At 39.6% G+C, this 26,842-nt stretch overlaps 2 protein-coding genes across 2 annotated transcripts in view; both read left to right on the forward strand.

Moving 5' to 3' along the window:
• The window catches only part of SOGA3 (SOGA family member 3), a 36,170-nt gene extending 18,361 nt beyond the window's left edge, over window positions 1-17,809 (forward strand). Inside the window, exons 4-6 of the mRNA XM_037139584.2 lie at window positions 9,175-9,246; window positions 15,049-16,224; window positions 17,698-17,809. Of these exons, the coding sequence (XP_036995479.2) occupies window positions 9,175-9,246; window positions 15,049-16,224; window positions 17,698-17,808 (1,359 nt within the window). The 3' untranslated portion in view covers window position 17,809. The remainder of the gene's footprint in view (window positions 1-9,174; window positions 9,247-15,048; window positions 16,225-17,697) is intronic.
• Window positions 17,809-26,842, forward strand: part of KIAA0408 (KIAA0408 ortholog) — a 28,976-nt gene continuing 19,942 nt past the window's right edge. The window contains exon 1 of the mRNA XM_037139585.2: window positions 17,809-18,006. The gene's annotated coding sequence lies outside the window, so the exon portion shown is untranslated. The remainder of the gene's footprint in view (window positions 18,007-26,842) is intronic.

Below are 26,842 nucleotides of genomic sequence, written 5' to 3' on the forward strand. Positions count from 1 at the left end.
TTTCAAAATGTTTAACATTTTAACACATAAGGATATCTAGTTTTGATTGGTTTACATCTCCATTTGTTCTGCTATAGACAGTAAAGGCTACATATAGGACTAATTATGTTTCTTGGTAGAATTCCACTGATCCCATTGTTATAGGAAATTTTTTTTGCAGATTCTGGCAAATGCTTGAATCTTAAGCTTATTTTCTAGTGTTACTGTAGTTACATTTTTATTTTTGTCTTCAAGTATATTTTAGTAAGAGAGAGTGATAGCTTTGTGCCATATTAACTCAAAATTCTTTCAGTTTGATTAACAATATGAACAAGGTAAAATTTATTTTAAAAATATTACTTTGGGAAATGAATCTGCTTCATTTTTTATTACTTACTGTAACTTCCTCAATATGTAGAATATTTAATCTTATTCTCTTCTAGTGGTGTCTCATTTTCTTATGTTCCCCAGATACTTATTATTTATTAAGTGTTAAGTTTTTCTATGTCTCAAAAAGGTGTGTGTACTCATGTATGTGTTCTTCAGCATTGTATATCAAAGGACTCCATAAATGTACTTAGCTTAGAATATGACACTAGTTTGGTTAAAGTTTCAGAAATTTAGTGCTCATCCATCTATTCCAAAATAATTTTGAAATGTTCTGAATGATTTGATCAAATACAGTACACTTTCAAAGGATATCAAGGTACCTCTTAATGTAATGTAAAATCAAATTATGACATTTTAGTGAGCATGTGTTCTGATATCTATAATATATTTTAAGTTATCTGTTTCATATATGGGTAGAGGTTACAGAAATTCTGGTTGTCCTTGTGTTTTAGAATTCACTAAGCAATTTTCAGTATGAGCTGAAATTTCTTCCAGGACCTAAAAACACATACATATAGACACGCATGTGCATACACAAGCATGCTCAAACACATATACATACTTACTCACATATGCACATACATTTATAAGCATGCATTCATAATCATTGTTTCATGGAAGTGCACACACTTGTGCAAACAAAACACACTCTGTGGATGTGTGGTTTGGTTTTAAAAGCTTGGGTTCAGTTTTTTGCCTTTTCAAATATCCTCTAAATTTTTTATTAAGCCAATTATGTCCATCTCTATTTTCACTATCTTTCAAAATTGGAAAGGTCCAATTTCCTAGGAATAGTTGATTAAATAAAACCATGGAAACAAGATTTTTTCCAATGCATTTAAGATTTGTAGAAAAAACATTCTCTAATTACACTTAATTTATGACTTGTGTTTACTTGATACATGGATAGAAGTCACAGAGATTGCGATTGTGGTGGTTTACTCATAAAAGTTTTTATGTTTTTATAAATCTGCAGTAAGAAGTTAGTTCACTCTTCTTATGCCTTTTATTTTCAAGTTATTTCAACTATATCACTAGTAAATATCTGTCATACTCTAATAAAAGAATATCTAGGGAAAGTTCTCCATAGTAGCAATGGAAAAGGATACAGGCAAGGACAGAACAAAAAACTCACAGTGTTGTCACCATACTAGAGTGATAAATCTGAATTAACATGATGAAGTTTAATATGAATAAATATGATGCCTGACAATTTGATTCACAGCTATTTACACACACACACACACACACACACATGCACACACCCCCCGAAAGCTTAGGGAGTTTAGTTGACCATAAGCTAGACATGAAACCAAGTGATACGCTAGATGAATCCCAGAAAGAACTGGGAAATATATATACCCTGGAAAAAAAGACCACTGGCTTCCATTATTTGGAGGCATTTAATATAAAAGATAAGGTAGATTTATTCTTTTAATCACTTTTAAGTGGTTTTTAACTTAGGTTGTGTTAAAGTTTTCCATAAAGGGGATTGTGTTGCCTACCTTACATAGAAGCAAGCTCCTGGAGAAAAGTAGGCAGCATCTAGGTGGTGCAGAAATGATTCCTGGGAGAAAAGTAGGCAGCATCTAGGTGGTGCAGAAATGATTCAACACTAACTGGGAGTCTGGGTTTCTTGAGCTTCTTGCACATACATAACCCTAGCTGTCCCAGGCAAGTCTGAACACTCCCCTTTACTAGAGTCCGGGCAGGTTACATGAATGATTGAAGCTGTCTGTGTTAAGAGCCGTGGTGCAAATTGAATACGGTATATATCAATATTCAGTTCCAAGCCAAGGTGTCCATACTGTAACCAAGACCCAATTTAATCAGGTCTTCTAATTGTTAATGGGAAACTGGAAATCTTGATTTTTGAAATGTAAGTTGCTTACATTTTAAAATTTGGTAACTAATTCCAAAAACTGTACAGCACAGTTGGGGGCCATCACTTCTTAACCACATGTAGGAATTGCCTTCAAAACTTGCTTCTGTTCCCTTTCGGTGCATTTTGGGATTGTTGAATATTCTGATCTTTAAAATTTTATCACTAATATGTTAATGTATAATTGTGTAAAGAATAATTTTAAAATACCTTTGTTAATGACCACCACTTGGCATCTGCCATTTTGCAATGGCACTTTTAACATATTTCTTACAAGATTTTGAACTTGATACAAGTTAATATCACTGCATTAGTAAGGTAGAAGCTGGTTCACACTCAATATAAAAAGCACTAGAAATGATCATTTCTGCTTAGAAATGATGGCTATCAGTGCTTAGCCATAATTTTCTAAATGCATTTTACTTTCTAAATGCAATGGTGCTTACAACCCAGTTTATTAACTAGAGCAAGTTAGAAGGGAATGTAAATGTCTGTATTTGCTGATGACATTCATAGCTTAGAAAGAATACATTTACTGTGGGTCAAGTACCTAAGGCGTAAAATAATTTTTTAATGATAATTGTTTCAAAAGTCATTAACTAGGTACTCTGAGTAAAAAAAAAAAAAAACTCGCTGGGAAAGCTTCTAGTCCTAAATCCTTTTGTGTGTGTGGAGCTTTCTGAGGCCTTTGTATTGTTCCTGTCCAAGTGGAATATATGATAGGAATATTGAAGAGCCACTTATTATCATGTTGCCTTAGCTTTTTCAAGCAAGATGGCCCTGCTTTCGGATCAGCTAATAATTGGTCATTTGAAGACCCCTCTAACAATCTATACTCTGCTCTAAAAGAGGGCTTCTACAGGGATGTATGAGTTTCTTGTGTCAACCGGTACTGCCTCACCGGTAGCCTTGAGCCCTCCCCACAATGTTGTCCCGAAGTCACGGTATTTACAGGGTGATTCTGAGAACCAGTGAGTGTGTATGTAACTTCCGCTGTTCCCTATGTTGAAGGGGGTTAATAGAAGTTCACATGTAATATGTGTAAAATAGTGCCCTCGAACCCATGCAGCCAGGTGTACACCCTCAGAGAAAGATATACTTGGAAATAACATAGCCTTGCACTTACCTTTTTTTGGAGCGTCATCTAGTTGTTCAGAATAAGAGCTTTGAAGCTGTATAACATCCCAGTTCTAACACTGGCTGAGTGATTTATCTTCTGTGTGCTGCAGATAATGGTGTCAAACTCAGAAGGCTGTTACAAGATTACCCGAGTGGATACATATTATGGTCTCGGAAAAGTGCATGGCATGTGCTCAACAAATCATAGATGTAGTAATTCTAGTGCCCTTTCTTGATTCAGTCATATGAATGGCTCTCTCGCTAATTTTATCAAAAATAAAAGAATTTTATACACATAATAGGTCTTTCAGCAGCATTTTTGACAGGTTGTCTTTTGTTGTTTAATTGTTGAAAACATAACCAGGCTGCATATTTAGAAGTGGTCCAAATTTCAATTGAGGAAGAAAGGCAGGCTGAAAACATTTCTAGAGCACAAACAATCCATTTTATATGATTGTCATACAAACAAATTTTTGGCAAATATCTCTAATTCCTGGCCTTCAATGTGGATAAAAAGAACAGCAACCTCTTTTGGACAAGTTGAGGCTGAGAATGCAAAGAATGAAGATGTAGACAAGACATGTTTTCAGTAATTTTCTCTAGAGACCATCTGAAGTGCCGGTTTGGGAATAAAGATGAAAATCTGAGATTCAGTTGCAGCCTCCCAGACTGCTCCCCTTAGGCAGGTTTCCGGCTGCGGGTGAAGGTGGGGCAGGGTGACAAAGGGGGAACTGAGGACATTCTGTCCTCACAGAAAAAGGAGTCTTTGCACTTACATTATTTCTCCAACATTCTCTCCCAAATGAATCTTTCATCTTTTTTCCCATTAGAGTCAAGTTTAATAAAAACTTACTGGAATATGAAAAGATGATTTAATATGTATTGAACATTTAAATGTGATACTTAAAGGTACTTATAGTTCTTGAGGCACCTTAAAGGCAATATACCTTTATTCAAGGGAAAAGCTTATTTTCAGAGCTTTCTCTGAGTTTGACACCCAGCTGAGTGATATTGAAATAAAAGTGAAATAGAAGCTGCCTCTTAGGAAAGCTTGGCCTAGTTTCAGCATTTCTCCTGCATTAATTTGAGGGCTTGTTTTAACATTGCCCACAGGATAAAGTCTACATTTCTCAGCTCCACAACCTGACCTCATTCCTTTCCGTGGCTTCTTCTGCCTCATCTCTAAAGTTCATCTACTCGCATTATTTAATTTCAGACATCAGTGAACCTGTGAGACATCCATTCCCCAGGTCTTTTCTTCTGCTGTTTACTTGTTTTTATTTCTAGTGAAATTTTGCACTCTTCAAATACAAGCTGTTCTGGGTGATTTTCTCTGATTTGTTCCCCCAGGTCTGGAGTCACAAATGCTTCTTTGCACTCTCGATTATTGTTTGTTCTTCATTTCATGCCCTTAGTCAATTCTGTCTTCTCTTTTTAGCTAATTACCTGCATCTATTTATCAGCATAAACAAGTAGCTCCTTGGGGGGAGAATAAAATATTTCTCAGTCATAACTGTATGTTATAGAGTAGCATATATCCACAGAATTCAACAGATAATCCTGGAATTAATGAAATGCTATGACTCAAAAGAAAAAGTGTTCTCAGAACTAGAGCATACTTTTACTCATTTTCTTCGAGTGCCGTACCGTTACCCCTGGCCATTTGAACTGCCACCTTTGTGTCTGTATTTCTTCTAGCAAAGTCTGATTATGGACACTTCTTGCTTCAAACCCTTTAATACTCCTAATTTACCTTAGAATGATAATTTGACCTTGGTGAGAGGAAACCCAAACTTTATTCAGTGCCATCAAAATTGACTTACGCCTAATCCCACGTCACTCATTTCCTCACACTTTGTGCAACCACACAGAATTTCTGTATGTCCCGGAAATGGTCTTTCTCCACGGAACGCTTTGTTGTCCCATTCCTCCCCTCCCCAGCTTCTACTGGATAACTCCTCATCCACCAGATTCAAGATAAGGTGCTACTTTTTTCTGGAAATCATCCCTAATTCTCTTTACCATCTCCAGCTCCAGATGGAATTAAGCCTTTCTCCTTTGTGATCTAATAGATCAGAAAGATTAGAAAGACTTGAGTCAAGAACGTGATTCTGCTTCTTACCAAGTAGTGACTTTTTAAAATATATTTTATTGATTGTGCTATTACAGTTGTCCCGTTTCCCCCCTTCACTCCCCTCTACCGTGCACACCCTCTCCCACCCGCATTCCCCCCTTTAGTTCATGTCCATGATTCATACTTATGAGTTCTTTAGCTTCTACATTTCCCATACTATTCTTGTCCTCCATCTGTCTATTTTCTACCTACCATCTATGCTACTTATTCTCTGTACCTTTTCCCCCTCTTTTCTCCTCCCACTTCCCTGTTGCTAACACTCCATGCGATCTCCATTACTGTGGTTCTGTGGTTCTGTTCCTGTTCCGGTTGTTTGCTTAGTTTGTTTTTGTTTTAGGTGTGGTGGTTAATAACTGTGAGCTTGCTGTCATTTTACTATACATGTTTTTATCTTTTTCTTAAATAAGTCCCTTTAATATTTCATATAATAAGGGCTTGGTGATGATGAATTCCTTTAACTTGACCTTATCTGAGAAGCACTTTATCTGCCCTTCCATTCCAAATGAAAGCTTTGCTGGATAGAGCAATCTTGAATGTAGGTATTTGCCTTACATGAGTTGGAATATTTCTAGCCTCTTCTTGCCCATAAGGTCTCTTTTGAGAAATCAGCTGACAGTCTGATGGGAACTCCTTTGAAGGTGACTGTCCCCTTATCTCTTGATGTTTCTAGGATTCCCTCCTTCATTTTAATCTTGGCTAATGTAATTATGATGTGCCTTGGTGTGTTCCTCCTTGGGACTCTCTGAGCTTCCTGGACTTCCTGGGAAGTCTCTTTCCTTTTCCAGATTGGGGAAGTTCTCCTTTATTATTTGTTCAAATAAGTTTTCTACTTGTTGCTCTTTCTCTTCTCCTTCTGGTACCCCTATAATTCAGATGTTGGAACATTTAAAGATGTCCTGGAGGTTCCTAAGCCTGTCCTCATTTTTTTGAATTCTTGTTTCTTCATTCTTTTCTGTTTGGCTGTTTCTTTCTTCCTTCTGGTCCACTCCCTTGATTTGAGTCCCAGTTTCCTTCCCATCACTATTGGTTCCCTGTGCATTTTCCTTTATTTCACTTAGTGTAGCCTTCATTTTTTCATCTAATTTGCAACCAAATTCAACCAGTTCTGTGAGCATCCTGATCACCAGTGCTTTGAATTGTGCATCTGATAGGTTGGCTATCTCTTCGTCACTTAGTTGTATTTGTTCTGGAACTTTGGTCTGTTCTTTCCTTTGGGCAATTTTTTTTTGTCTTGATACAACTGTGAGGGGTGGAGCCTTAGGTGTTCACTGGGATGGGGCAACCCAGTAGCTGGGTTGTGACACTATATGTGGGGGTGGGACCAGAGAGGGAACAATGGTACTTGCTCTGCTCTCTGCTGGATTTTAGTCCCTTCTGCCACTTCCCTCAAGCAAACTGGGCCTTTCTGGTGCTGATTCCCATGTGGGTGGGTTTGTGCATGTCCTAGGACCTTGTGGGTCTCTCCAACTCTTCCGTTAGGCTGGGAGTCTCTCCCGGCACCTCAACCCCCACAGGTGTTTTCAATCAGTGATTTGAGGCTCTATTTCCTGGCACTGGGACCCTGAGTCTGTCTCACTTCCCAGTTTTGCCAAGTTTATCTGCATGTGAATATGGGACCACCTGGTCTGCCAGCCACCTTGCATGTGGTGCTCATCCACAATCTGCTGCTTTGCTGGGTTTGCCTGCTGCCACCCCACGCCCGGGGTCTGCCAGCACCGCCTGAGTGCCCAGGGTCTGCCCACAACCATCTTGCATGCCTGGGGTCCACAAGCCACTGCTTTTTTTGACGCAATCCCTCTCCACCAGCTACCTGACTCTGCCCCTCCTACTGGTCTGGATGAATGTGTTTATTTTAACTCCTTGGTCGTTGGACTTCTGTGCAGTTCAATTTTCTGTCAGTACTGGTTGTTTTTTGTTTCTAAATTGTTGTTGTCCTTATTTTGGTTGTGCAAGGAGGCACAGTGTGTCTGCCTGCATCTCCATCTTGGCCAGAAGTCCCCAAGTAGTGACTTTAGGCCAGTGCTTCTCAAACTTTATTGTGCATCATTTATCACTCAGGGAGCTTGTTAATTCATAGCCCTCTGGGCTCCATCTCCAGAGCTTCTGAGTTCTGGGGTTGGTCTTGAAAATTTGCATTTATAATGAGTTACCAAGTGAGACTGATTATGTTCTTGGGATGAACTTTGAGAACCCTGCTTTATATAATTTATCCAACCTCTCTAAGCTTTAGTTTACCATCTGAAAAATGAGGCTAAGGGGTGTTTTAAGACTTAGTTGAGAATGTTTGACATGAATTGGTGCTTAATCAGTGGCAATTAATATAGTTTCTGCATTATCATTGCTTTCATCACTATTAAATTGTAGACTGAACTGCCAAATAAAGTAGGAACACTCATAGAAAACAGAGACTATATTGTTTTTTCTTGTTGTATCACAGGGGCCTCAGGAAGTAGATTGGTGAACACTAAATAAACATGTAATGGAGTAAAATGAAAGTAAAAGCATTCAATAAATAAGGAAATGAATTCAGGGGCATCTCTGTAGGTAGCTGCTACACAGAATATTCCAGGATTCCCTAGTTCAGCTCGCTGTGTTCTTGGTTTTCCTGGGACTGTTTGTGCTGATTGGTTCCTATATTACTTTTGGTTCTGGTGAGTCAGTCCCCACAGCTTTTGTTTCAAGCAACATAGGGAAATATATTCTGTTGAAACTGAAAATAACCACATGGACTATTTATTCGGCACTGTAGTTTCAGTTTCATATTGAATGGAAGCACTGCAATTGTTGGATTCCCTGTCTCCCATGCAGAATTGTGGGCTTCCTTATGGTAGCTGCAGCTCAATGTCTGGTATGTGATAGCCATTCATACATAGGGGTTATTATGTATACAGAGAGGCCCTCCTTGTTATATTGGTGCTAGAGAAATAGAACTGAACACCAGAGATCATATGCTGCTAGTCCATGAAATGATTTGGCACTCGATGAGTGTTATTTGATCTACAAACTGTTGTTTGTATCAATTTCAATGATAGTCAACCAATAAAATGAGGGAGATTTTACATAACATTCCAGATTTCTCGCTTCTCCTGAAGAAGCCCACACTCCTGTGTGACACCAGTCAGTTGAAGCTAATCCCCAGTCCGCCCTCTCCTGTACATGTCACAACCCCTACCACTGCCCATTGTTTACACAATGTGTGTGTGTGTGTGTGTGTATTGGGTCATGTGTGGTTTAATGGAAGTGTGGTGAGGAAAGAGATTATTCAAATTTCACATACACCCACTGAAAGTTTATCTTTACAAACATAACCACTTGACTTATTTTTTCTTTAGCAATATAAATGCTAGTAAGAATTTGCTTTCAACTAAAATTCTGAAATATCTAGTACATTGAATCATCAGTTTAAATTTAGTCCAGTTATTTTTCTGCATTTTCACAATGTTGCCTATATTTCTCAATTAATTAGATAATTGCCAGCTCCTTTTCTACTGTGATGTGTATCTTAGTCCAAAGTAAAAATATATGTAAATATATCTGGCTTGAGTTATTTTTCTCCTTTAATGCTTTTCATTTGGCTTGGTTTTGTTGCATGTGATTAGGACATTTAAAAACATAAAATTGAATTAAAATTATTGTTTATCAAACTGAATATATTTATGCTTTGTTACAGCTGTCCTTAAAAAGAAGAGGAAGCAAAGATTTGCCAAAATCTGAAAAAAAGACTCAACAGACTCCCACAGAGGTATGTAGAAATAAAATTTCAACTAGTACACCAAGCACCTCTAAATGTATTTAATAAGCCACTTCTATAAGTAGACATTATACTCATATACCCCTGTAAAGCAAAGTTATGCATAGTGATTATGCAGCTATAGATACAGGCAGTGTAAAACATACCTTTACTTACAAAGTTAGCACTAACATCCTTGTTATTAATGCATTTACACACAGCAGAATGTCATTAATACTTTATGAGTCCCTATGTTTGAGAACTGTACCCATGGTGCTAATCTTGTTCGTTCATCATTAGTAAGGTCAATAGAATGGCTGTTCCTATGGAGTCAGGGGAGGGTAATAAAAGAAGTGGGGTAGGAAGGGATGGCAAAGGGAGAGAGGGCTTGTGAGGGTTTTAAGCCCTAGACTGAAGTAATTCTCTATACCAGTGACTGGAGAAGCAAAAGAAAGACAACAAAATTATAAAAATAAAAGTTAAAATATGGATTCAACATTGGCTTGTCAAGAACCTTAGAAACATGGCCACAGTAAAGACTAGTTCTGCTTTCAGGGTGAGTAGAAGGTACTGGTGGGTGTAGTGAAGGAGAAGTTAGAATAGGAAATACATGGAGGCAGAAATGACATTATGGCTCTGCAAAAACACTTGCCTAGATATTGACTTAAATGCATACTTTGGAATCTAGAAGACTATACCTTTTTGTTTATTCTTTCACAGGATTTTCTCATTAGATGGTAACTTTAAATACACAAAATTTGAAGAAGTTTATCTTGGTTATATTTTTAAAAGCATATCATATTAAATGTTTATTTTCTCTTTTCCTTTCTCTGCCTGCTCTGTTCATGGGTAATTTTTCTTCTGGTACTTGCACAAGAACATTTATAGTCCAGAGTCTTATACCAAGATCATTGCTCCTTTGCGTACATTTTTCTCAGTTTCCTTGTTAAGTCAAATATGTTGTTGCTGTAGCTTTCTCACTCTTTGCCATAAGTTTAGCCCCCTCACACTAAGTATTCTGCTGTGAATCATTCCCCATGTGGCCACGAATCCTCTTCACCTTATTTAGTGAGAAGAGGCTCTGTGCTCCTTGTTCTAAAATCTGAAGTCAGCGTTAGTCAGCAGTTTCTTTTAATTCACTTTTGTTTTATTCCTATATTTCCCATGTTAAGGTTTATGTATTCTTTTTGACAACCTTGTCTGATTCAAGAATTCTTCACTATTTATTCCTGGCTCTATGGACCCCAGTCCACATGCATTTGAGCACTTTTCTGCAAAAAGCATTTACAGCTTTCATCAGTTTCAATAGGCAAGATGCACTGAAGTCCACCAGTTTTTGTTCCATGGTTACAAACGTCCGGGGAAATTTCTAAGTATGCTGTTGTGACGTTTCAAATCCCTGCCATCATTTGTAATTAAATTATTTTCAGAGTTATTACCTGTCTTTTTTCCCCCAAAAAACCCACGCCAACAAATTGAACGGGACTGTTTTGGGGGAGAGATCTCAACTATGAAGTAGTCCGTAGATGATTTTATGGCTCAAGCAAGGCTGAGGACTTTTGATTCACATACTTCTGTTAAGGGGAAACATCCCTTTCTATGGTAATTCTTGTTCACATCTTCATCTCTATTGTCAGCCAGGGCATATTCTGGGCTGGAGCCACCTTATTCAGCTTTGACTCCCCGGGGTCTAATGTCTGGCACTCTGCAACATGTTCAGTATGTGCTTTTGAAAACCCCCATGCCCCCATTTTTACATAGCCATGTGAAATTGCCAAGATGCTATTGATTCTGACCCACACTAATGACAGTTTGATTTGGTTCAACTTTCTATTTTTTGTGTAGCTTTGTATTTCATTTTGTTCATTTGCCTCAGCTTCTTTGATGAGTACCCTGCATGTTCCCTCAGCAGCACAGTGACTTTATGTAATGAGAAATGGTATTACATAATGATGAAGAATAGTAACTTTAGGGCTGCTTTACCTAGAAGACAATCTCTTCCATGTAGACTGTATGGCTTTACATCAGTTACTTATTACTCCATGTATGCTTTTTTCCTCATCTGTAAAACAGGGATTGTAACACAATTGTTGTGCAGATCGAATGAGTTAATATTTTATTATTGTACAGTTTAGCTTCTAGTGGTAGCCAAGTCAAAACCAGGCTCAGCTCACTTCTTTTTGCCCTTTATCATCTTTATGTTCTCCTTCCTCATCTTTATGTTCCCCTTTCTCATATGCCATTTGTGTCTTCTTGAGAGTGACATCTTTAATGTACATGAAAATAACAACTTGCTTCACATCTCAAAGCATTATAATTTTTTTGCCTACTATTCACTGTGAAAATAGCAAGCATAAGTTGCTCAGTGCCTGTCAACAAGGCACGTCCCATGCAATCTCTGCTTTAATATTTTCAACATTTACGCATGGTATTTCTATGCACAGTTCCAAATGCGGCCTGCCATAGTGAGGTTGCAAGATGAAGATGCAAGGCACATTGGCATACAGCGTTATTCAACTCATGCTATGGCAGAAACTGTCATACTTCGTATTGTGAAAAGATTCCTTCTAAAAGAGTAAAATGATTACCATCCCCATCATTCTCCTTTCCCCTAATGACTTTATTACAAGCAGTATATGTTCAAGTCTTAAAATTTTTGTTTTCATTTTTTGGGGTAGAAGAGCTTACATAAACACAAATCAGATAGCCTTCTGTTTTATATTTGCTCAAAATAGGCCAGTCAAGTGTTTTTCTGCTTCAGTCTGTGACTTATATCACATCTGCTTAGATTTAAACTGCAGCATTTTGCCAACATTTTTTTATTTTAACCAATCAAGGCTTTGTCTTCCATCCAACTAATGACTTCTACCATTCATGTAGCCCAGTCTAGCTTCCCAGCTTGCCTACTCTTGCTTCCCAACAAAACCTAGCCCAGGTAAAATTATTTTTGATATGTATAGCCTTGGTCACTTTTCTATTCAAACACTGTTTTCAGTTGTTGGCTTACATAACCTTTTATTCTCAGTCCCCTCTCTGCACAAACCTTTAACATTCCTTATTGGTCTCCTTGGCTTTAGTTCTCCTCCTTTTGTGCCTCTGAAGTCATTGTAATAGCTTTACCCCACCTCTCTGGGCATCTCATGCTGATGTCTTCTCCTCTGGACCTGAGCTCTCTACAGGACCAGAAGTGTAATCCTTGTCATACAGGTATCCCTCCACTGATACACCTCAAAGGCAGAATTTTAATAGACCCAAACCCATACTTTTCATGTAAAACTTGCTCCTCTTTGTTCATTTTCAATCCCTGTTATTGGTGGCACAACCCATCAAGACATCTAGATTCTACGTATAAGTAAAATAATACGGTACTTGTCTGTCTTTGACTGACTTATTTCACTTAGCTTAATATCCTGTAGGTCCATCTTTGTTGCAAATGGTAAGGTTTCATTCTTTTTTATGGGCAAATAATATTCAATTGTATGTATGTACCAGAGTTTTTTTATTCACTCGTGTTTGATGGGCACTTGGGTTGCTTCCATAGCTTGACTATTATAAATAATTCTGCAATGAACATAAGAGTGCATAGTTTCTGTGGAATCAAAAGAGCAATATAAATTAACAAACAAAAAAAAAAACAGACGCACAGACTGATGGTTGCCAGGGGTGAGGGGGGTTGGGACACTAGATAAAAAGTGAAAGGGATTAAAAAGTACAAATTGGTGGTTACAGTATAGTCATGGGGATGTAAAAAAGCACAGTATAGGAAACAGAGTTGTAATATTGTGATAACTCTGTATGGTGCCACTTGGGTACTGAAAATATCGAGGAGATCACTTTGTAAAGTATATAGTTGTCTAACCACTATGCAATACACCTGAAACTCATACAAAATAATATTGAATGTAAACTGTAATTGAAAGAAATACTAAAACTAAAAAAAGAAAGAAACTAAATGCAAAAAAACCCCAACAGCCTCTCAACTCAAAATGTTGGGGTTATCTTTGATTCTTCCACTTCAATGTGTTATTAAACACTGAAAGTGTCTTTGTTTTCATGATCACTGAATTAATCTGAGGGCCTCGGTGCAGTCTCTTGCAGGACAGCTTCTCTCTCCCCTTGTGCAATGCGTTCTCGCATCAAATCTGTGCCATCTGTTCTCACCCTGTTCTCTCACTGTGTTCCTGAGGTTCTCTGTTCTCTCTGAGCTTCTCTCCTTTCTTCTAGTTGAAGAAAGGAATGTACACAAGCCAGCACATCTGATTTATTTTATTTCACCCATCATTCTACTTTTCTTCTCTAGTGCTGCTTTTCTGGAAGCAATGCATACAGAATATGGGTTGAATGGAATTGGTCTGCTTATAGATACACTCTGTCGCTTATTAACTTGTGCTGTAGCCTGTTAATAAAGCTCTCTGAAGCTCAGCTGCCTTATGTGTAAAATAGGCGTAGAGTCACTTCCTTCACAGGGCTGATGTGAGGATGTAATGATATGAAGAATGTGACGGTCATGCTCTGTACGCCCAGCAGCTCTCAAACCCTTGCACACTCATTTTTATTAGGATGGGAGACCTGAGTCATGCTCTCCATCTCTTCGACCTCAAAGGCTCTGGTTCGTATTACCTGAACATCTCTGTCAGAAACTCATTGTTCTTCTTACCTTCACCATCGTTGGCTGCTATTTCTTTACCAGAAGGCATCTCAAACACAGCCAACTTGGTGCTTGAAAAGAAGGTATTTCCATTCCATTTTAAAAATGAGGCAACCAAAGTCCACTGAAGTTACATGATTGTCCCAAAGCACATACGTAGAGAATTTTGGGAACTATGTCCTAGACATAATCTGCTTTGATGTTAGCTCTCCAAGAAAGAATTGATTTGAACTTTTCTGTAATTTCTTTTAGTTTAGTTAATGATCAGGGTTTAATTGTTGTCTAAGAAGGTATGAGAACTTCTATAGGGTCTTGCCCTCATCCTTTTACCAGGCAGAGCCAACAATATCCACTCCAGACTCGCAGGAGTACATCCTATTTTAAAAGTGATCTAGATGGACCACTTAGCAGTTTCTCCTTGGATGGGCCACTCCAGTGTTAAACTCTCTTACTTTAAAGGCCCTTAAAAACAATTCTCTCTTAAATAAAGAGTGAGGTCATTTTCTTTCAGGATGGTTGAGTGATTGTGGGACTGAGTGTTAGTGTCGGGCAAAACTGAATTCAAATTTCACCTTTGTTGTTTGCTGCTTTATTTGTTGCATAATCTTGAACAAGTTACTGAACATTTTAAAACCATTTTAGTACCTACTCATAAGATTACTCTGAACATTAAGTCAGGTCATATGTGTAAAGAACTTTATAAAACTTGACTGAGTCCATGATCAATTAGTCGCAGTGAGTGCCTATTAACTATATGTTCCCTCTGGCAAACAGGTTTCATATTTATTACAGTCAGAAGGATTGAAACCACTTAAAAAAAAACCAAGCAAACAAAACGAACATTTTTGAAATGACAGCTGAATGGTTGCATGTGGTTAACAACATATAATAAGCTCTGAATAATGATGACCACATTTTTCTCTTTTTATATTCCTTTCTCGTTTTATTGTCAAAATGCAATAGTCTCCTAATATTTTATTTGCCAAAGAATTTGAATTGTTGGAGAAAATAGGAAGCATTACACCTCTGTCTCTTTTTTTCTCTCTCATTAAATCTTGATTACAAGAAAAAGAGATAATTTGTGCAGGTGGCCTCTTTTGGTTTGTTTTCTTGATTTACATTTAAAAAATGGTCTCCTATCCTCTTTTTTCCTTTTCCTAAATGAGGAGGACAATGAAGATTTGAAATGCCAGCTGCAGTTTGTGAAAGAAGAAGCTGCTTTGATGAGAAAGAAAATGGCCAAGATTGATAAAGAAAAAGACAGATTTGAGCACGAGCTCCAGAAGTACAGATCCTTTTATGGAGATCTGGACAGTCCTTTGCCCAAAGGAGAAGCCGGGGGGCCTCCCAGCACCCGGGAGGCTGAGCTCAAGCTGCGGCTGAGGCTGGTGGAGGAAGAAGCCAATATCCTGGGCAGGAAAATTGTGGAACTGGAGGTGGAGAACAGAGGCTTAAAGGCGGAACTGGATGACCTAAGAGGTGAAGATTTCAATGGCTCGGCCAACCCGCTCATGAGGGAGCAGAGCGAATCCCTGTCGGAGCTGCGGCAGCACCTGCAGCTGGTGGAAGACGAGACGGAGCTGCTGCGGAGGAACGTGGCCGACCTGGAGGAGCAGAACAAGCGCATCACAGCGGAGCTCAACAAGTACAAGTACAAGTCCGGTGCCCACGACAGCGCGCGGCACCACGACAGCGCCAAGACCGAGGCCCTGCAGGAGGAGCTGAAGGCCGCGCGCCTGCAGATCAATGAGCTGAGCGGCAAGGTCATGCAGCTGCAGTATGAGAACCGCGTGCTCATGTCCAACATGCAGCGCTACGACCTGGCCTCGCACCTGGGCATCCGTGGCAGCCCCCGCGACAGTGACGCTGAGAGTGATGCGGGCAAGAAGGAGAGTGATGATGACTCCAGGCCACCACACCGCAAGCGCGAGGGGCCCATTGGCGGGGAGAGCGACTCCGAGGAGGTGCGCAACATCCGCTGCCTCACACCCACCCGCTCCTTCTACCCGGCACCCGGGCCCTGGCCCAAGAGCTTCTCCGACCGGCAGCAAATGAAGGACATCCGGTCAGAGGCCGAGCGCCTGGGCAAGACCATCGACAGGCTCATCGCCGACACAAGCACCATCATCACGGAGGCGCGCATCTATGTGGCCAACGGGGACCTGTTCGGACTGCTGGACGAGGAGGATGACGGCAGTCGCATCCGTGAGCATGAGCTGCTGTACCGCATCAACGCGCAGATGAAGGCCTTTCGCAAAGAGCTGCAGACTTTCATCGACCGTTTGGAGGTGCCCAAGTCCACAGACGACCGCGGCACCGAGGAGCCCATATCCGTGAGTCAGGTACAGTTCTGCCTATTGCGAGCCACGGCGATGGCGAGGCTGGTCAGCGGAGCTGCAGTCCCGCGTGGGGCGTCTCCGTGCACCGACTCCCACGCCCCGCTTTAGGGAAGCCCCAGCTCAGAACTTTTCACACTGTCCTTCTTCAGGCCTGAGTTTTCATCACCCGATTACTTAGTAACTGCTTGCCCTCCGTTATTTTTAAAGGGAAACCTTGCCCAGCCCAACAGTTTTTGTGTAAAGATTAAAGGATTTCTAAGATTTATAACTACTACTGTTATTACTTATTATTTTACTATTACTAATTAATGAGCGAGGTTTTTTAAACTTTTAAATATCTACTCATAAGATTACTCCGAATATTAAACTAGGTCATATGTATAAAGAACTTTACAAAATCTAACATTTTCAGTATCATTCCACAAATTCTAATAGCTCTAACGGCAAGAAGAATCTTCAGTTGTTTGTAATTTTTGAGCCAAGATTCAAATTGAGTTTAAAATAATTTTTAAAAATTTCTAAGTTGATGCATAGCCACTGGTAAACGTAGAAACCGGGAGAGAAAAAGATGATCCTGGGTCTAGGGCTGGACCAAAAGGAATAAGTGGAAGCTGCTCCTTTACCCCAAGTTGAAGTTGAAGTTACATGATCATTACTTCTGAAAAAGTATCTTTGTCAGCTCTAGAGTGGAAAATCTCAGGACTGAGGAAGGATTGTTTAAGGCAACACTAATTCAGAGGAACAGTAATAACTATTCCCGAACAGGGAAACCCAGCATTTTTCCTTCATCCTAATTGTAGAGGCACACCCGATGAATTGGACTGAGCTGCTCTAGCCAGGTATGGTGGCCAAAGACCAATGCATTTTGTTAGAGTTAACCACCTAAGAGACAATTTATAAACCCGAACAGGCAGTGCCACCCCCGCCCCCCGTGGCAAGCCTGGTATCCTGTATCCATTGGAGAACCCGTGGAGTACAGCAGCATGCATGGCTTTTAAGATATGCAACAGGTTTAAATTAAGAAATCAGTTCATATTCACAAGCATGACTGACATTAATTTAACTGGCCTGTTAGTCACCACTGGAAGAATTGCGGCCCTATTGCTTACTGATCTTGCATGTTGTTCTGCTTTGCTATGGGAAGAAAAAAGAATCTTATGATAACACTTGTTGAATTTTTTAAATGTTGAGGCTTATTTCCTTTTATGTATTGTATCAAATAAGAATTTTTTATTAGTTTCTTTGTTGCAGTTTTTCAGGTACTTTGAGCACGTGGCTTTTCAATTTGATCCTTGGGGAAAAAGAGGCAGGGTGAGAGGAAGGATGTAATAATAGGCTTTCAGATTCGGTACACAGAGGCATAAAAGAGGGTTCTGCTTTATCTGAAGTTGAATGAATGCTTAGATTAGTTGACATGAAGTTTCTAAAATTATTATTAATTAACTCTTCTTTTTCTCTTTGCATTTACCTTCCCAGATGTTCCAGCCTATCATTTTACTTATTCTCATTCTTGTATTATTTTCATCACTTTCTTACACAACAATATTTAAACTTGTCTTCCTTTTTACGCTGTTCTTTGTACTGTAAATCTTTCATCATTCACCATTCATTGTAGTATTTTTAGTTTGTTTATTTTTGTTCACCCTTCAAGACAAGAAGTAAAAGAAGTATAATTTCTGTAGTAACCAATGCTATAAAAACACTGAAGACTGCTTAATTTCTTTAAAAAGACCCATCTTACCACTAGCAAATTCAATAAGAAGCCCAAGCACTAAAATATTTCAGGTAAGGAAGTAAGTGTGACTTTTTTTAATCATTTTAATTTTTGCTTCTGTCTTTTACATCTTAATTTGTACTCCTCTCGAAAAATAATTGGCAGAACAACTGTAAAAATTGGCTAAATCTCTCAGTTGTTTCTCAGTAGTTACCTATTCTGATAATTCAAAGGCTGGACATTTGCAAATTGGCTATATTTCCAGAAAATATGTAGGTGTGTAAACTACTTTTGCTAGGTTACATCAGACTAACAGGATAATTTTGACATCTAATAAATATCTACGAAAATTTTGGTGAATGAATGAAATGTGACCCTCATGGAAACTAAGTAATTGTTTGCAATGTTAATGGTGTTCTGTCTAAAGAGATGGGTTTTGAAGCATGAGAGTGGATTAGGCCTTAGTTCATTTAAAAAATAATTATTTCCATCCTACTCCATGTGACCAGCTTGCAACCAAACCAGCATTTCTGCATTTACCTGTTACCTCGGAACCCTAAGTTGCTAATCGGGTTGGTTGCCTGGAGTCCTGTCGTCTAGAAGTCACTGTCATACAGAACTGGTTCTGGAGCAGAGAATAGGCTAGAATTACAATATGTGAAATGTTTTCAATAGGGAAATATATAGTCATTCTCTAGAATTTTAATAAGTTGCAATCCACAGCCAGTGGGTAGTTCCAATAGGGACTACTCTCTAGACACAAACTTGCTTTGTTGAACCACAGCCCCCTTCTCCTGTTACCTAAAGTGGGCTGTGTGCACCAGGTCCCCTCATTGGTCCATCTCATTGGTCACTTACCCAATGGAGAGGTGGATGGCACCAGTGCCACTGAAGATTGACACCAGTGCCATTAAAAATTAAGAAATCACAGCAGTCGTTCAAGTCACATACTCAGAAATACTCTCAGATTGGTTGGAGGATATGAAAATTCGTAGTGAAGTATCTTGCATCTTGGAATAAGGAATACTATGTGGAAAATCTCTGCTCTACTACAAAAGTTGGGACTGGTAACAGACTTTTGTGACCTCATGCCCTAGTGTCTCCATTTGAGTAATAAGTTATTAAAGAGAAACACTTAACAGTTGTCGAGATTTCAGTTTAAAATAACTGCTCTTAATCTCCATGTTGTTTCCCGTTTGGTTTCTATTTCATTTTGTTTTGGAGGAGAGGGAGTGAGAAGTGGTTAACCAGAAGTGGGATCTGTCACTGCACACCCAGAGATTCAAAAGGCTAGGTAGAACTTCATGACAAAATGGAATGAAAAAACATAAGTGCTATATTTATGCAGTTATTCAAACATTTACTTTTTTATAATTTTCATCTCAGGAAAGCAGCCACTTTAAAAACCAAACTCTGTCTGTTGGATCTTTGATAAGTCTGTAGGCCAAAGAAACTATTTTGGCAAAAAAAAACCCCATAAACCAAAAAACCAAAAGCAAATGTTTGAGATCTGAAATTTATCTGAAATATTTATTGCTTTTGGAGCCAGATCCCGTCAGCTAAGCAGTGATTCTCTGCTGCCTGGACACATCTGATGGTATATGGAGATGTTGTGCGTTGTCACACGACTGAGGCGCTTTATTGGCTTTTAGAAGAAAGAAATCAGAGTTTCAAATAATTATCCTGCCCAAATTGCTAATATTATTCCTGTGGGCAAATCTATGCAATGCACTGGTTCACTTCATTAGTATCATGGACATTCACCAGCCTGTGTGGCTTTAAGCTAGAGCATTTCCACCTTTGTCACCCAGTCTTGGCCATGACAAAGCAGTTCCATTTCCACACTGGCGACAGTGTTAGAAAACTGTCCTTTTGTTAATACAGGTTCTTGAAACCAACTAAATCAGAGAAGACGAATAGGAATACTATATGACACAAAGGAGACCCATAATGAACATTGCGTGTGCACAGGGTCATGCACACGGGGAGATGCAGGCACACGTGCACACTGAATTAAAGCCTCAAGATGACCCTCTACAAACACACACCTTAACAGACCACCTCTTTGTCATTACATAGCCACTTCTGCCACAAAGCTTCCTTAATGATCAGAAAAGAGAGTATGCTATCCCTGAAATTCACCTGAAATGATGGATGCCCACTGACTCCACCCTCCCAACTAAGGTAAAGAGCATACACAAGAGATGAGAAAATGGAGTGTAGATGCTCTGTCTATTCAGCAGTGTGTCCCTGCGTGTGCACACATACCTCTACTGCACTGTGGTGCGCACTGAGTGGCGCACCAGGGAGTCCAGACCTGCCTGGATTGTAGGGGACTGCTGAGGGCTTGTAGCTGGGAGATGATGTCAGCAATTGACCTGACAGAGGGCATGAAGTGACCTTGTCGCTTGCCTTAGTCTCCTTGGAACTTCGGGCTGTTCTGTAGACACCTAGGCTTAGGGTACTTCTCTCCCCTACACCACGGGATACTGGCTTGGGAAGAGAAGTGAACAAAGACGGTGCCCAGGACCTCAGAAAGAGTTTCCGGCATCATTTCATCTCCTCTTTGATCCTGTTACTTGCATTATCTTTAATTGTATAAAGATAGTTGTAAAACAAGAACACCAAGCCTTCTTTGTTCCTCAGGAGGAGAAGATCCCCCAATTAGTGAGACAAAGACTCTTCTATTTGCAATTTTGAAGCTGTGCTATTTAAACATCATGCTAAAAATAAATTCAAACCAACCTTATTGAAGAAAATTCCCTTGCACACACATTCTTGGGTATAGGAAGAAGTGTCTTTGGTAGCTTTGACCTAATTTAAGAAAAAAGATTGAGTTGACTATTTTTAAGCGTAACTAACACAAACTCATAAAACAAAGGACAATTCAGTGCTAAGCCGGGAATGTGTATTGGCCTGCATTCCCCAACCTCCACTCCAGTCTGTGTGGTAGAGCATCAAACGGATGTGTAATCGGCTGCCAGTGAAGTTTGGAATGTCAGTTTGGTAGCTCAGCCTTAACTTCAAATATTCGTGCAGTGTTCGTAGCTCTATGCTTATAGACCTGCAGCCCACCTTCCATCTGATAGAGTCATGCGTTGTTGGGTCAGATACCGTAAACCAATGAAAGGATTGAAGAGAAAAGTGGTAGAGGATAATGTCAGAAAGTGAGAAAAGTTGACCATAGCTACTGGAATGTGATGCAGTTCAGAAACAGTATTTGTGAAAATACAACTGCTTAAACTGTACTTAAAACCAGTTAAAGGTCTAGTGAAAGATAGTTTTGATTTTGTGCGTAATTTTGATTTAGGTTGTAGGAGATGAAGTGATTTGCATACACACTTGGATGAAAGTAACATTTCCTGAGTAGGTCCTGGTCTTCTCAACGGCCTACTGGTGGGAAACTCATACAGAATAAGAAAACTTTTATGGCCTGGACTTGTCAGGAAAACCTCTGTAGTGACTATATTAAATGTGGTGACTTACTAAATGCTTCTAAATGGTACTTTTGTGCTGATCAGCTGGGACAGGAGGACATGGTGGTCGCTATTTTAAATTTGGGGCATTCTGAAAGTGTGTGCAAAACCATAGAATCTCTAAAGGTCCTCTCAGTGTAACATCATAAATACACTGTAGTCCGTACATTCTCTGCTTAGACACTCACTCATTCTAAAATATTCATTTGCAGATTTAAATTAACTCTGTTGCTGTCCTCCTGAAGTTGTGGGTAATTATTTAAAAACTTCCAGAAAGAACTTTTCAGTAGAGTAGTTACAAGTTCACTTGACCAGAGAACAGGGGAAGCAGGCGTAACGCTGGCCTCTGAGAAATGAGGAAAAACCTTAGAAATCTTCACGTTTCGCTGTCCACTGTCGAGCCAAGCTGTGTTGTCCTAAGATCCTCATCTTCTATTTCAGATATTTATGTTTAATAAACTGAAATGTATTGACATTTCTTGGTTATTCAGTTTTATTATTACAATTATAAAAGGTTTTTTTTGTTGTTCATGGGTGTATGAGTTTTCCTGTAGCTGTTTTTCAAAATAGGGTACTATCAAAATCCAATATCTGAAAATAAAATTGCATGATTTTATAAATTTATAAAATTTATGATATGAGAATATATAGTCAGTGGTTTCTATGAATTATTCAGCTTTTTCAAAAATATTCATGTAACTTCATTGACTTGTGTATTAGAATGTTTCTTGGAATATTGTCTAAACCAAAGTCTTGTTTGGGATAATTCAAGCTCAGTTTATTTTTGCTCTTTTAAAAATTATTTTTCTTTTAAATTGTCAGCTCATTTTAGATCTATTAAATAAATATTTGGAAGTTTTATCTTAAGCCGAAATATATATTAAATAAACTGCGAGTTGGAGGACTGCACAACTGAAACATGTAACCATCCAGAAAAGCTCAGAGCACTGACTCATCTCCCAGAAGGCAGCGCGGCCCTGCGGGATCAGGACTGTGCGACTCCTGGAGAGGTGTCCTGTGCAGCACGCGCCAGTGACGGAGCTCTGGAGGTGCCTGGTTCCAAAAATGTTGCTTTACAAATTTACTTTCCGTAGTCTCTTCTGAGTGTAATGAGTTGAGCTGCTTATCTAATCTGTGTTAACAAATAAAATGCATAAGTGATTTTTGAAGGCTGGCAAACAGCCTTTGCACCTTTCTGAGGTTGTCCAACATAATGTAGCTTTAAAGTCAGTTCTTTCAGTGCGCGTCAAAAGAACCTGCCTTAACCTAGGCCACAGAAAATTTAGAGGGTGTGAGGGTTAGAAAGAAACTCATAATTTGCCACTGGCCACAAATGAGTTAGTATGGGAAGAGAATTTAAGAGCTTTAAGAAAAATAGGTTAGAGAGTCTTTTATTTCTTAAAGTCAGCTCAGTTTGGTGCATTGCTTAAAATTTCCTTTCTTTTTCCCTTTAAACATGGACAACTTTTGCACAATTCATGTAACTCCTTGCTATCATTAACTCCCGGACAGATAAAACAGAGTTAGACTTTTTAAGTAGAACATCCAATGTGTCAGCCTAGAGCAGTAAATTAGAGCTTCAGAGGGAGAGCTAAACATAAGTCAGAAAAACTAATTTATTCCGCATTTTAGGTGACTCCTAACAATCTGAGCTCCTTTGTGTGAAAGGAAATGTGTTTCTGCAGAGGTACCAGGGCCACTGTATGGAGAGTGTTAAGTTACCCTAACTGCTAAGACTCCATTTGTGGAAAAAAACCACAGTGAAGCAGCCAGAAGAGATCATTGGTGGAGGCTGAGCATCCCCAGCTTTGGACCTCACCAATCCTGTGAGAAAGGCTCCAAGAGGAGAAACCAGGAGAAACTCATGTCTCTGGCCACACTCCTCACTTTAAAGGGAATACAGTTTATTCGTAAGAAACTGTTTGGAGTACTGGTATTTGTAGAGAGATTAATTCAAGTAGCAGGTGGATGCAAAATAGTTGGAAAAGAAAGAATGAAGTTATAGGAATCTTACTTTTCAAAATATTTTGATGGCAACGACAGATATAGTGTAAGGGCCAAGACTGCCGTTAAGGCATCGTGTTGGAGATTTGCTAAGAGGCCGGGGTGTGGAGAATGGGTCTGACGGGCTCTGAGGTCCTCCGATCAGAGTGGGCCCCAGACTACACTGAAGTGTGACTTTGAGCCTCCCTTCTCTACCCTCACCTCCAGATCGTTCACCTGTGCTTTCTCACGTTGTGATGCCGCATGAGACCCTGGAAATCCGGCACCCACTCATACGGTTCCACATTCTGATTGTCCCTCCCTCTCCCCACTCCACGCCCTGTGTATGAAACAGATTCTCTTCATGAGCTCCACTCAAAGCTGACTTATATTGACTTGTTCCTTCCAGTCCTTTCTGTGTGCTACTATTCTTGTCTGTGCCAAATGCTACTTCCTCTGTCAGTAGCATTTTATTAGAAAATTACTGAAATGCTGTCACTAATGGTGATAAACCCCACATTTCTGGTAGGACATATAGGTGGTCTAGAAAACCCTGGGGGTGGGGAATGACGGGGAATGGAGATTAATTCCTGCGTCTTTCCATTTATACTCACTAAATGGCTTCTCTCTTAGCCCTGCTTTACTGCTAGTATGCCCTGAGAGAAGTGACTCAGGGTGGCCCTCTTGTGGTGAAGGGTCATTCCCAAGGCTCATTTCTGGAGATAGCTGAAGAACAGTCCCTTTTATTATTTACATTTTGTTGTCAATATTGTCAACATCTCCCAAGTCTTAAAACTGGAAGTAATATAATGAGATACTAAACATAAATTTAAAAACCCTTTTTAAAAACTCACTTTAAATAGCTCACATTTCTAATATGTTTTATTTCTTCAGAATACACACCAGTTCTTTAAAAGAACATAGTTTTGAAACTGTTTCTTTTGAATATGTCCGTCATCTGGAAATTCCTGTACACAGCCCCATGACAGATCTGCTTGGCTAAAAACTGTGGACCTGTGGCCAGCCCCCGGCACGGGAAGGAGAGCCAGCATCCCGCGATTCTAGGGGGAAGTCATCCGGCACAATCATCCCGAAATCAAACCAGCACATGCGCTGAAACCCAGCATTGCAAATGTGTAACTTCCATGGATAATGAGCACTCTGCATATGACTGTCATAATTTTATAACCCAACCATATCCTTACGAGTATCAAAATTGTGCCACTTTATAACACAGAGTCCAACCTCTGTCATTCTAGAGCTCAAATAACACAGGGCCAAATTTGGCAGAATCAGGTGTGACGCTGTACAGAAACTGAGAAACCCAGCCATCACCCACTGGATGGTCTCATTCAGAAAGTGTGGGGGAAGGTTTCAGCTTTAGCAACGTTTAAATAATTCTCTGAGGGACTGTAGTGTGCAGCAAAGGCTGAGAGTAACACTCCGCTGTGGTCCCCTTGGTGTGCAGCAAAGGCTGAGAGTAACACTCAGCCGTGGTCCCCTTGGTAGCCGGCTGTGGGGACCACCGGGAGAGGCCCTCCCCATAGTCTGTAAGTAGATTCCCAGATAGTGGGCTACTCGGGATGTGGGCAGTCATGCTACAAGTCACACCTGAGGGATCCTCAAGAGTTGACAGAGCTTGCTGAGGGCAAGGACTTCTCTTCTTCCGGTTCTCGGGATCTAACACGACACCTGGCACGGAGTTGGTGCTTACAGCTTATTTGTTAAGTGAAATGTTAATTGGGGTGCCCAAGACCTCTCTTCCTAGAAATGGAGGATAATTTATTTAAGATTCAAGAGAATTTTACTAAACAATTGAGATCATGTATCCTAAGGTACATGATTCTAGAAGGAAGGAGTATTTTAAATATGTCACCTAGAGTAGCCTCTACATTTTAATATGCATAAAAACAAGTGCAGTTTTTCAAAGTTGCCCCTTTCCCAATTTTTTCCTGTCTCCTTGTTAGTGTAAATACAAATGTGATACCTCTTCTACTAAATATGTTTAAGGAGTAAAGGAGCAAGGGGCTGAAGAGCTATACAAACAAGGATTCGGAAGTCGCCCAGTCTCACACCCAGCCAGGGCTGACATAGCATAAAGCTTTGAACGAATACCTGCTTTACAGTGCTTCACGGTCATCTTTCAGACAAAAACCTATGAATCAGGTGTATACCGGCATGCTGAGGCCAAGGTGGTGTGCTTATTCCCAGATTTTTCCCCACCACTAAGTTAAAATCCTCTTATTTTTGTATTTTGATGTAGGATTTATATTATCTGAAAAAGCCTCTTTCAATAGTCATCAAAATAAATGCTCTGCTATGATTCCTTTGTTACCCTTAAAAATGGAATATCACCTTTCTCATTTAGACTTAGAAGAAAGCTGAATTTAAAATCTGACCAAGCCAGAAATCAGCCTTTCATACCCAAAACTCTATCCTGGGTGTCTGTTCCCTTCTCTTGAATGCCTTGGAATTTTAAACCTCAAGGTACTCCACCAGGAGTGAACAGACCTGGATTCTGTTCCTGGCGTTGCTAATAAATGGCTTAGTGACCTTGAGCAAATGTCTCAACCCTGGGGCCTCTTTCCTCAGCTGTAAAACGAGAAGGCTGGCTGGATGATTTCAGAGGTCTTCCTGGTTGTACAATTCTGCAAGTCTGGGAACACCTGCTAGTGACATTTATGTACTCAGTATTCTCCTTTCGCCCTTTCCAGGATACTTTAGTTTGTACCTTAATATCATTATTCATATAAACGTTTTTAAATCCTCCCCAGGATTTTCTTTTTGGTTTCTTGCCAGCAGCTGGCTTTGCTACATTTGCTTTACATCAGGTATTAGATACACTTCTTTACATATTCGTAATACGCCATTCCTACCCAGTATGTTATTGGTTATGAATGACTATTCCAAATTTTCTGCAATACATAGAGCAAAAATTTGGATCAGTTTTCTATTTGAAAGCTAAAATATTTCAATGGTTTAAGAGTAGCCTGGATTATACAACATACTGCATTTTTCCAAAAAGGTTTTCAGCTGTTCACTTGGACACCAGCCCGAAAATGTCAGGCATGTGGAGATGGCTGAGTATCACTGCGGGCCGAGTATACCGGCAGCAGTCTCTTAAATCCATTAAGTTTATGTCCCTAGCAGCAGGAACTTTCCTTGAAGTTTTCTTAAAGTTTTTAGTGGAAAGGTTCGAAAACCCTGTGCTGAATATTTATTGCCATTGTATCCTATCATCTAGTTGTGACTTTGTTTCTTTTGAGTATGAAATATACCGTGGAAATTGTAGCTAACAGGTGAAAAGTTATCACAGAAAGGGTTGGTAAATGTAACAAGTGGTGGACCAGGGGGGAAATTCTTGTTACAGTCCTTCCTTAGTTTTTTTTATGTTATGTAGTTTAGGGTCAGCTTTACCATGACAAGAAGCAGGTGAAGGACCTGTGGT

The sequence above is a fragment of the Artibeus jamaicensis genome, unplaced genomic scaffold (genome assembly GCF_021234435.1).
Source record: "Artibeus jamaicensis isolate MK-2021 breed Jamaican fruit bat unplaced genomic scaffold, CSHL_Jam_final contig_387, whole genome shotgun sequence".
Classification (NCBI taxonomy): Eukaryota; Metazoa; Chordata; class Mammalia; order Chiroptera; family Phyllostomidae; genus Artibeus; species Artibeus jamaicensis.